At 42.1% G+C, this 12,782-nt stretch overlaps 1 protein-coding gene across 1 annotated transcript; it reads left to right on the top strand.

Moving 5' to 3' along the window:
- Nucleotides 1–5,730: 5,730 nt before the first annotated feature.
- LOC125088901 (vomeronasal type-1 receptor 4-like) lies at nt 5,731–6,669 on the top strand. The gene has a single exon (XM_047710525.1). The coding sequence runs from the start codon at nt 5,731–5,733 to the stop codon at nt 6,667–6,669; it is 939 nt and encodes a 312-aa protein (XP_047566481.1).
- The last annotated feature ends 6,113 nt before the right edge of the window (nt 6,670–12,782 follow it).

The raw sequence follows: 12,782 nt of genomic DNA, 5'->3' as shown, positions 1-12,782 counted from the left end.
GGTACAATTTATCTCCTTCTTACGGCTTCTACGTGTGCTCACCTACACTTCAGCTTCAAAGACAGCAAGTCTGTTCAATCCCTTGTATGCTTCAAATCTCTCTGATTTCTTCTTCTGTCAAATCTGTGTGTGTTCTCTCACTCGAGGACTCATGGAATTACTTGGGATGCACCAGAAAATCTGGGATAACATCTCTTTGTTAAGATCATCTCATAAGTAACTCTAAACTTCCCATATTCCTTTTACTTGGTGTCATAACTAAACCAAGGAAGCAACCCCCAAATTGGAGATCTGTATTAAGAAATCAGTAGAATTTCTGAAATGAAAAATAATTTAGACATTATCAATCTACAACTCTATTACCTGTGATTCCTTCTTCTTATGGTTTCTTTTTAAATTTTTATTTTGTTATGTTAGTCACCATGCAGTAGGTCATTAATTTTTGATGTAGTTCTTATGGTTTCTTATGATGAAACACCCCGGGGGGAAATATCCTTAAAATTTTCAGGTAGCCCATGGTTTATTTTCTTACAATAAAACCCATGAATAAGAGTTACTAAAGCTCAGATAATTAAAGTGCTGGATTTTACAAATGTCACAACACATAAAAGAATCTTCATCAGAATAAGGGTTTTGGAGGGGAAGGGGTGGGGGGGATGGGTGAACCTGGTGGTGGATATTAAGGAGGGCACATATTGCATGGAGCACTGAGTGTAGTGCATAAACAATGAATCTTGGAACAATGAAAAAATAAAATAAAATTTAAAAAATGATATGCTGGGGCATAAAATTTCTTTGACCCATAACAGTTTTTCAATAATGTAGAGTTTGGGATGGGACAGGTCTTCCCAACACTTGCAATGTGGAATACCAGTAAACATACTCTCCAGCCTGACCCATCCAGGTCTCATCCTTTACCTGATTTTCCAAGGAAGGGCTGAGTTTTGTTATCCAAAATGGCACCTTCACTCCTATACTATATTTTCTATTTGATGATGTGGTGGAGCATTTTATATGAGCAAGAGTTTTGCCACTTAAATGAAATTAGAAGCTTGCTTGACACTTGTGATTTAACCATGAAGCTGGAATTAATGAATGGGGGTCAAAGAGTGGATTTCAATGTGTCCTGTGCCACCACCATCCCTCCTAGCTCCGTCATTCCTTTGCCCCACCCCACATACCCATCTCCCACCTAGATACTCGATGACCCCACCCGTGGAGCTGGAGTCACCTGCTAAACCTGCATGCACCCCTCACCTGTGCTCAGCCCCATCAGACTTCTGCATTGCACACCATCTCCTTCTTGTCATCTTCTTGATACCGTTCCTACATGATCACTATTCCAGGGACTCCAAGGTGACCCTCCTCCCTTTCCATCACTCCCACAAACCACACCATCCAGACTCTTCTTTGTCTTGCCAAACATCCACTCCCAATTCCAGTATCTCCCCTGGGTCCTCTATGCCCAACACCATCCAGTGTCCCAGTCTCAACTCCTATATGAACCCAATCCACACCCATACTCATTACTCCATCTCTATCACCTTGACCCTTTCTCCTGGCTCCCTGACTCCCTCACTGTCCTGTGCCTCTATTGCCTCACTCCTCATGTTCCTCTTCTCCTAACCTCTCCTAATCCTCTCCTCTTCTAACATTCTCTATCTGCCTTAGACCACACTCTCTTCCTTCAAGGTCCACCTAACCCCCACGTATTCTCTCCCTCCACTCCAAACAAGTTTTAAATCCTTTAAGACCTTGTCTCCTGTGAATTTCACTAACCACAGACCATAAATGTCTCCCTACAAAGTGCCCATCCCCGTTTTCTCCTTCATTCCCGTGAAACCTCGCTCCTCTCTTTTCCCAGATCCCAATATACCCCATACCTTCACTTCCTGGCACACTTTGTGTCCTTGTACCCTCAAATGTGGCAGTGTTCTCTGTGACATCAAACACACTTGTCTTTTATCCCTCTGCATTCTTTCTTCTCCTACACTCTCCTCCCCTTCAACCCAAGACCTTGGCATAACTGTCTTGTCCCTATGCCCTTCTTTCCCTGTGCCTTCTCTCTCACCTGCTCTATCAGACTCCCATGAACTGCCCCACCCCGCATGCTCCAACATTCCCACCACATGACATGACCTAGGGTTGTAATGCTCAAAGAAATTTTTAAGGCTGTGCAATTGAAAATATTCTCCTTGTGGATTGTTGCAGGCTTGGAAGACTACTAATGATAAAAAGGGTCCCCATTTCTGGCATCCAGAGGTCTGGAGATATAACTCTTCTTCTGTATATGAACATGTCACGATGACTGTGTTAGCCAATTGTGTGATAATGAATGTGAACTGTTTGTGTGAAGGTGTGGTGAACATTAAGGTCGATGAGAGTTAGCTTGTATGTGTTCAGTATGTGCCTGAATGTTTGGGAGTTTCAACTGCAGTTGTGTAAGTACATGAGTGACTATGTATATGTCTCCTGGTATGTGAGTATATGCATATGGGTGTGCATACACACGTGTGTTTCCATCTGCATGTAAGTGGATAAATGAGTTCATGTTTGTGTGCAGTCTTAGTTGCCCACCATGATGGCTCTGACTTGAAAATGACTGCTCATTGCACAGTGAACTTGCATCACATGTGGATTTGTTTGTAGGGAAAACCGAAGGATCAGTTTCAACTCCTAATTTGTATATCTTCTTACCAAAGCAGCAAGAGCTCATTACTGAAAATTCAAACACAACAACAACAACAACAACAACAACACAGTAAAGAACTGTTGTAACCACGTGATCTTCTTGAATTAAGTACATGAGGGTTGGCTCATTCAAAATCTTGTAAATCTTGTAAAATCTTCCAGTTGAGCCATCTGGTCTTCTGTTTTAAATCTGTGAAACACTCTTTTAGAAACTTCGTTCTTTCTTCTGTGGATATTGTTCTGTCTGTATTTCTTATGAAGAGAGGTCAGTTATGGTAAAGCACATGTTCCTAAACAATGATCCTATTAACTGGCACTGAATTGTTCAAACAAGGCCAAATTCATTAACTTTGATTTGTGAAACAATTTCTAACTGTGTTGTATACATCATGTTGCTCCTTTTACTTGTGTCTCTGAATATTCTTCCCAGGTATTTTGTCTCATTCTGTAATTGATGGTTCAGTTCAGTGGTCAGAAGATTAATAAAGTTTCGGGGTAGAGAAACTTCTCTGGGAAGTGAAGGATCCAGTGAGACACACAGACCTGGCCACCAGTCCCTCATGTGTCAGAACTCAGTATTTCCTGCTGTCCTTCAGAGAAGACCCCGTCTACACAGAGAGACCAAGGGGGAGAAAAGAGCTTCTCACAAATACTCAAATAGTCTCCTATGGGGTTCTGTCTAGAAACTTATAATTGTTTTTTGTAATTAACAACTGGGGAAATATTTCAGAAACATCTTCAGTTCCCAAACCCATATTCCCAGTGCAGCTGCAAATGAAATAATTGCAGTCTTGAGGGCGGGGACCTCACAGAATCATGAGCTTATATCTCAGGGTCTGGCTGCCCCCCTCCCACACACATACTGGCTGCCATGCTCTTCGCAGTGAGCAGCTCCTGGCAGCAGGAAGGTGCTGGAGAGGATTTCTACTTCAAACTGAGAGGCGGTGTCCGTTTAAGAAAAGGTGTCTCAAGAATCTGGGTGAGTGACCATATCAGAAAAGGGCAATGTTCTGTGTATCACCTGATTCATTCTGAAAGCCATGCAGGAAGGTGGAATAATTCTGAGGCTTGAACTCAGCTAGTAAAGAGATGGGGTCCTAGACCTTCACCAATCCTTGATGGCTCCTAATGCAATAAAGTCATCTTCACTCATAGTGACAGTTAGTGTTTCCTGCAAGTATGAATACTCACTGATTCTTAGGTCCTTAAGGACTGAGCTGTAAAATCAACCTTCTGTACAGCCCACATCCTAGGAATGGTAGACTAAATGCTCAGGGTTGCTAGCGGCGCACCTGTGACACCTCCATGCTTGTAGTGAAGAATATGATGCACGTACAGGAAGCATGTGACCCTGTGAGGAAAGTGTATCATCCAAATGGTAATGGCTTGAATGGACAGGAGTCCTCTAACTCTGGATCTACCACTAAATTTTGGGGACACTAACCGAGTCTGCACTGGAAATCTCCATAATCTGTCAGTGACAGCGAAACATTCATTTTGAAGGTTAGGAAATGAACAAGTAAGGAACAGTTGACCTAACAATGATGCATTACAGATGGTAGCTGTCAGGTGTATATCATGTTCTCTCCACCCATTTAAAAATTATTCGGGACACCTGAATGGCTCAATGGGTTGAGCATCGTTTTTGGCTCAGGTCATGATCTCAGAGTCCTGGGATTGAGTCCCACATCGGGCTCCCTGCTCAGCAGGAAGCCTGCTTCTGCCTGTCACTCTGTCTACCTTGTTCTCTCTCTCCCCCTCTCTCTGTCAAACAAATAAATAAAATCTTTAAAAAGTTATTCTACTGTCAATATAAAAACCCAGTGCTTAGACATAGAGAGTGCATAAAAATATACGCCTTACAGATGCCAATTTGCAGTGAAGTGTCTTATGGTAATATTCACAAATCTGAGTGCATTAATAGCTTTACTTAACTGAGGTATTAATAAATGGATAAGTATATCATTTGAAATCAATACTAACTTAATTTCTGCCTTACACTATTATTATTTTTATCATGTGTTAGTGCTTTATGTCCCAAAGTTTAAAGAATTACTTGTGATTATTCAACAATTCCTGTGATTGGTACCATTATACTTCATTCCTGACATAAAAGCAAATGAGTCTTTCTGTGGCCATCTTGATGTCAAGCCGGTCTCGCATGCACTACATACAACTTGTAACAGGACAGGTTCCTGCAATATTCTGTTGCCAACAGTGCATGTACATTTACTAAGATATTGAACACTTTACCCATAATTGATATTGTCCTGTCCAATAAATCATCACAAGTTAATGGAAACTTCTAATGAAAATTATAGACTATCACCACTCTACAATTAATCATAAGGTGGCAAATCAAAACTTACTGTAGATCTGGATTGTTTGATGAACACAACTACTGAGCTTTCTTTCTTTAAGATTTTATTTACTTGAGAGAGAGTGAACATGAGAGAAAGGGAGAGAGAGAGAGAGAGAGAGGGAGAAGGCACACAAATCAGGAGAGGGGCAGAGAAGAAGACTCCCCGCTGAGCAGGGAGCCAGATGTGGGGTTAAATTCCGGGACTCTGCAATCATGACCTGAGCCAAAGGCAGACATTTAACCGACTGAGACACCCAGGTGCTCCAGCGACTTGTTTTCTTGCAGACCATGGTCGCTCGGTGAACTATCCTCATTTCCAGCCCAACCGGTTCCCAGTCCCCACACAGTCTGAAGGAACAGATGTGGAAAAATAATTGGCCTCTCTGTATGTCTGTTCTCTTCCTCTTTTAGTTACATCCACAGTAGTCCTGGCCTCATAGGGTCGTGAAGCATGAAGAAGTTCTCACATGAGTGCCCTCACAGGAGAGATTTTACATTATAAGCGCTCTCAAAAGTTCTATGTTCAGTCCTTGGAAGGCTGTGTTTCCAAGGGGGAATGAAGGGAAGGGGGAACATACTGGAATTCTGCTGACGTGATACATTTGGCCCATGCCTCGCGCTCCCATGAAGGACATTTTAGCTCAGAAGGCAACTAACAGTGACTGGGAACAGAGAAAATGGCCAACAGCGAACTGGTGGTAGGACTGATCTTCTTAACACAGACGACGGTTGGCATCCTGGGCAATTTCTCACTTCTTTGTCGTTATATCCTCCTTTCCTTCACTGACTACAGGTCGAGGTCCACAGATTTCATTCACAAGCACCTGACCGTGGCCAACTTCTTAGTCTTGATCTGTAAAGGAGTCCCCCAGACCATGGCAGCATTTGGGTGGAAACATATCCTTAGCCACTTTGGATGCAAACTTCTTTTCTTTCTTCACAGGATGGGGAGGGGAGTATCCATCAGTAGCATCTGCATCTTGAGTGTCTACCAGGCCATCACGATCAGCCCCACAAACTCCTGGTGGGCAGAGCTTAAAGTAAAAGCTCCCAAGTACATTGCTCCCTCTATTTTCCTGTGTTGGATGCTGCAAATGCTGGTAAATGTCATTTTCCCTGTGTATATAATTAGTGCATCGAGCGACAAAAACATCACAAATGAAAAGAATTTCGGATACTGTTCTTCAGTTCATCACGGAAAAACCACAGACTCGTTGTATGCAGTATTGCTCTCATCCCCCGACATGCTATGTTTGGGGCTCATGCTCTGGGCCAGCAGCACCATGGTTTTCATCCTGTTCAGGCACAAGAAGCGGGTCCAACATATACGAAGAACTGTCTCCGCCAGGTCCTCCCCGGAGTCCAGAGCCACCAAAACCATCCTTCTCCTGGTGAGCACCTTTGTCTACTTTTACACCCTCTCCTCTGTCTTTCAAGTTATTTTGGCTCTTTCTGATAATCCTGGCTGGATCCTCGTGAATGTCACTGTGATGACAGCTGTGTGTTTCCCAACTATTAGCCCCTTTCTGCTCATGAGCCACAACTCCAAGGTACCCAGGCTCCTCTTTGCCTGGAGAGGGAATATAAAATCCCCTCATCTTATGAGAAATATGTAAACTGTATGTATATCTACAATGTACAGTTGCCAATTCATTCATCCCCCTCAGGGTCCTAAATAAAATGAGTCCAAGACAACAGTAAACAGGACATGCTGAGCATCTTCTAAAAAATAAACAATAAATCATGACAATATTGTAATGAAACACCATTATCTTCTAAATACGTAAATAATTGAAGTTTTCCTAATACTGCCAGTAAAGGAGTAGGGAATTGATGCAATAACAAACACCAGGACTTGACACAACCTGGATATTACAGAGCAGTCTTTAAGTGTGTGGCTTTCAATCTAATGCAATAAATTTCCAAGAAAGGAACCTGGCCCACAGTTTCAGGAAAAGGTATATGAACAGGGGGTAGAGCATGGTCCTGTCATTCCTCCAACTGAAGAAAACAATGTCCCCACTACATAAAGAATAGCCTGAGTGGGGCTGGAGGAAACGTCCATTCTCAGGCAGTGGTGTTTCTGGGAGCCAGTTATTAAGTTTTGTAGGTAAGTCACATCCTTAGTGAGAGGGCACTGATCTGTTTGAAATATGAGGTGGTGAAGGGAGATGAGCACGTTGACCATATTTTCATGTAGAAATGGCCAGATTAAAGAGGAGCAGGGCAAAGGAAAGCACAAAAACATAGATATATTTCTGCTGGTCTTTAAAGATAATCAAGTGAGTGCTGACGACATAAACAGACATGTGATGAGATTTGGAGAAAGCAGAGTTTTCTCTGTAATGTTAAGGTGATTTGGGTGTATTGGCAGGAAGGTGGTCTGGAGACCCAGACTCGGGTCTCTCTCAGGGCACACGCAGTCCTTTGGGCCATTTACACAGAGCCTGAGCTGGGAATTTGAATCCCGAGCTCATCCTCTTCTTTCATGTTTGTCCAGCCACATGGAGAGGAACTAGCCAATGTTATCATGCTTATTAGTTATCTAAAATGGTGTGCAAGTATCAAATACATGTCCACCCAGACACTTCAGATACTTACTTCTTTTATTTTTTAAAAAGATTTTATTTATTTATTTGTTTATTGGGGTGGGGGTGTGAATGAGTGAGCAGGGGATGGGGAGGAGTAGAGGGGAAAGAATCTGAAGCCGATTCCGTGCAGAGCATTACCGGAGTCAAAACCAAGAGTCAGATGCTCGACCAACCGACCGACCAAGCCATTCAGGCACCCCGATACTTACTTCTTTGAAATGGCTGATAAGGAGTGTCAAAGGCAGATATTCTGCAATGTGTTCTCACTGCTTTCTTTTACAATTTCTTTAAAAGATTTTACTCCTTTATTTAAGAGAGAGAGAGTGTACGAGAGAGAGCACAAGCAGAGGGAGCAGCAGAGGGAGAGGAAGAAGCAGGTTCTCCACTGAGCAGGGAGCCCACATAAGGCTTGATCCTAGGACTCTGGGATCATGACCTGAGTCAAAGGCAAATGCAGACCTGACTGAGACACCCAGGAGCCCCTTTTGTACAATTAAAAAAATTTTTTTTTTAGATCTTATTTGAGAGAGAGGGAGAGAGAGCATGAGAAAGAGCGAGAGCGAGCGTACATGGGCTGGGGGAGGGGGGGAGAAACGACTCCTCGCTGAACAGGGAGCCTGACGTGGGGCTCCATTCCAGGACCCTGGGATCACGACCTGAGCCAAAGGCAGATGCTTAACCGGCTGAGCCACCCAGCACCCTTCTTTTGGATTTTAAAATCTAATCAGATTATAAAGCCACATCTAGAAACCCAAGAACCAATTCAGAGAACTCATCCTTAAATCCTGTTTCTCTTGACCCACTCTTGGTCATAATGGAATGATAGTTTGATATTTGTAAAATAGAATTCTATACAGCAATGCCAGTGGATGAGCCTCGACAACATGTAATCATAAATTCTCAACTTAAATGAAAAAAGTCAAATACAAATTTGACTTTAAATGCTCTATTACTATCTTTACATTAAATACCAAACAGACAATAATAACGTGTGCTGGCAGAGGTCATAGCTGTGTTTACCCTGTGAGTAGTGACAGACAGGGAGAGCAGATGGGAGCTTCCAGGGGTCTGATGATCCTCTTTGAGTTGATATGAGTGCTGTGTACAGAGATGTGCTCAGTGATCAGATGTGATCAGTTTCATTATCTGTGCACTGTATCTGTATTTTTAAGTTAAAAAAAAACACATATCACCAATAAAAACCATGGGATACAGTGAGTACATTTATGCATAATGTCCTTGCATTGTGAAGGAGGAGTTTAAACCTATTCAAGAAAAAAAAAAACTCTGATTAGTTTTTCAAATCATGCAGAAATTTCTAGGTTGAAAACCTCACCAATTGTAAGTATACAACTTCTAAAGAAAAGAGGTCAAATATACACTTGTTTTTATTTTTATTTTATTTTTTTTAAAGATTTTATTTATTTATTTGACAGAGAGAAATCACAAGCAGGCAGAGAGGCAGGCAGAGAGAGAGGAGGAAGCAGGCTCCCTGCTGAGCAGAAAGCCCGATGTGGGGCTCGAACCCAGGACCTGGGATCATGACCTGAGCCGAAGGCAGCGGCTTAACCCACTGAGCCACCCAGGCGCCCCTATACACTTGTTTTTAAAAGTTTCTTCTGGACATACAGGAAATGAAGTAGAAAATAAGAATAAAGTCAACAATAAGCACTACCAGATATTTACGCAAAAGATACAAGCATAGTGATTTGAAGGGACACACGTACCCAACATTCATAGCAGCAAAGTCTGCAATTGCCGAAATATGGAAAGAGCCCAGATGTCCATCAACAGATGAATGGATAAAGAAGACACGGTCTATATATACAATGGACTATTGCTCAACCATCAAAAACAATGAAATCGTGGCATTTGCAATGACGTGGATGGAACTAGAGGGTATTATGCTAAGTGAAATAAGTCAATCAGAAAAAGACAAATATATGATTCCATTCATATGTGGAATTTAAGAAACAAAACAGATGAACATAGAGGAAGGGAAGGAAAATAAAGGAAGATGAAAACAGAGAAGGAGGCAAACCGTAAGAGACTCTTAACTCTAGGAAACAAACTGAGGGTTGCTGGAGGGGATGTGAGCTGGGGGATGGGGTAACTGGGTGATGGGCATTAAGAAGGCACTTGATGTAATGAGCACTGGATGGCATATGCAACTGAGAAATCACTAAATTCTACCTTTAAATTAATAAAAAAATTGTTAAGAAGGTAGATATCCTGTGTTCTTACCACTATAAAATTAAATTAAATTAAATTAAAACATGTGGTCCTGGCACCTCTTGTCTGGAGCTCCTAATTATAAAGTTATCTTTTCCTTAAAGGCTGCTTCTCTAACTTCAAGAGAGAAAGTAGCCTGTTCGTAATCACCAAGTCACAGATGTTTTCATTAGAGACACAATTACTGTTTTCATGAAGTGCATCCTATGCCCAGACTTAGAAGAAAAACAGCTGTTGTAGTCCAGAAACAACTGCAGATAGGTGGCTCCTGCGTAGGATGAAGTAATTCTTATAGTTTCATCATACTCTTTATTATAAGCATGGTAGCACTGTAAGTACACCTCTAATAGCACTGAAAATTTAATATATGATTCCTGGAAGGAAATGCAAGCAGTCTGTTTACTTCATAACTATAACATTTAAGCACCTTAAAAGTCAGATTTAATTTATCACTGAGTTTATCAACAGTTTATCAACAACTGTCTTCAGTGACAATCCCACTACGTTGCACTAGGAGCCATCAGGGATTGGCACAGGGTTTAGGACCCCCATCCTCATTACTCACTCAACGCTTCACTGAGGATTTATTCCACCTCTCTGTCTGGCCTTGCCACTATGTCTCTTTCTCCTCCAAGCATGAGCACTTACTCAGACTTCCTTCCTTGCAGATTCTGTCTCTGGCTGAAATTTAAAATACTCACTGGAGGGGCGCCTGGGTGGCTCAGGCGGCTAAATGTCTGCCTTCAGTGCAGGTCATGGTCCCACGGTCTTGGGATCAAGGCCCATGTCGGGTTCTCTGCTCAGTGGAAAGCCTGCTTCTCCCTCTCCCTCTGCTTGCCGCTCCCCCTGCTTGTGCTCGCTCACTCTCTCTCTCTCTCTCTTTGTCAAATCAATAAATAAAATTTTTAAAAAATTTTCAAAATAAAATAAATAAAATTACTCACTGGAACCCTTCCTGCTGTCATTGGCTCGATGTGAAGGTCGGGACAGCCAGTACATTGTTGGGGTGGGTAGGCAGGTAAACTCAGAGAAAGGTTTGTGAATTTGTAATCTCACCTCCTCTCAGAACCACAATTACCGTTTCTCCTGTAGGTGTAATGACAGCGCAGGCTTGGGGACCTGGGAACGTTTCTGTAAAACTTTTTCCCGGTTGCGAATTACTTAAAACAATTACAAGTTTCTTCTGAGTATCTCCAAGAGACCATTATAGTGTTTGGGAGAGGCTCTTACTTTTTCATGAACCGTAAAGGCAGAAAAAGAAGGAAGGACTGAGTCCCCAGGAAAAAGCATGAAGTTGGATGCTTACTAACACCATATACAAAAATTAACTCAAAATGGATCAAAGGCCTAAATGTAAGACCTAAAACAATAAAATTCTTACAAGATGACATTGGTCAAAATCTTCATGATACTAGATTTCACAATGATTTCTTGGGTGTGACACCAAAGGTACATGTGACAAAAGAAAATATAGAAAAAGTGGACTACATGAAAATTTAAAACTTTTGTGCACCAAAAGTCACCATCAATGGAGTGAAAAGGCCCAACAAAATGGGAGATAATATTTGTAGCTCATTTATCTGTTAAGAGGTTGTATACAGAATATATAGAGAACTCTTAAGACTCATCAGTAACAAAGAAAGAAAGAAAAAAAAAGTTCGGTAATTGGTAACAGGACTTGAACAGACATTTCTCCAAAAAAGATATACAGATAGCCAATAAGTACATGAAACCTCACAATTCATTAGGGAAAACACAAGTCAAAACCACAATGCGATACCACCTCACATCCATTAGCATGACTACTATAAAACACCAAACCAAAAAAAAAAAAAAAAAAAAAAATTAGCAAGGACAGCAAGGATGTGGAGAAATTGGAACCCTTGAACTCAGGCAGTGGGAATCAAAATCACAGCCACTAGTGCCGTTTGGGTGGTGCAGTCTGTTAAGTGTCTTACTCTTGGTTTTGGTTCAGGTCAGGATCTCAGGACCCTGCGGAGATCAAGCCCTGCCGGGGCCTCTGCACTGGGTGGGGAGTCTGCTTGGGATTCTCTCCCTCTCCCTCCGCCCCTCCCCCCACTCACACTCTCAAAAAAATAGTGATTAAAAAGATAAGTCCCTGTAGAAAACAGTTTGACAATTCCATAAAAAATTAAAAATAGAATTACCACAGGTTCCCGCAATCCCACTTCCAGGTGTATATTGGAAAGGACTGGAAGCAGGGGCTTGAAGAGGTCATGTGTGGACTCGTGTTCGCAGCAGCATTGTTCACAATAGCTAAAACATGCAAACCACCCAACTGTCCAACTGAAGAGTGGAGAAGCAGACAGTGGAATATTGTTCAGCCTTAAAAAGGAAGGACATCCTGTCACAGGTGAAGACATGGATGAACCCTGAGGACATTACGATAAGTGAAATGAGCCGGTCAAAAAAAGACACACCCAGGGGCGCCTGGGTGGTTCAGCGGGTTAAGCCTCTGCCTTTGGCTCAGGTCATGATCCCAGGGTTCTGGGATCAAGCCCTGCATCAGGCTCTCTGCTCCGTGGGGAGCCTGCTTTCCCCTCTCTCTCTGCCTGCCTCTCTGCCTACTTGTGATCTCTGTCTGTCAAATACATAAATAAAATCTTAAAAAGAAAAAAAAAAATCCTGTCTGATCCCACTTATAGGAGGGGCTTATAGTAGAAAATCACAGAGAAATTAGGATGGTGGGTGCGAGGGTCTTGGGGGAAGAGAGATGGGGAGTTGGTGTTTAATGGGTAGAGTGTTTCAGAAGTGCAAGATGAAAAGAGGTCTGGGGTTGGACAGGGGTGATAAGGTTGCATAAAAATATGAATATAATTAACCACTGAACTGTACACTTAAAGCAGCTAAGGTGGTAAATATATTACATTTAGATTTACCATAAT

This window comes from Lutra lutra, chromosome 17, assembly GCF_902655055.1.
Source record: "Lutra lutra chromosome 17, mLutLut1.2, whole genome shotgun sequence".
In the NCBI taxonomy this organism is placed as follows: domain Eukaryota; kingdom Metazoa; phylum Chordata; class Mammalia; order Carnivora; family Mustelidae; genus Lutra; species Lutra lutra.
This window is presented reverse-complemented; position numbering and strand designations above follow the sequence as displayed.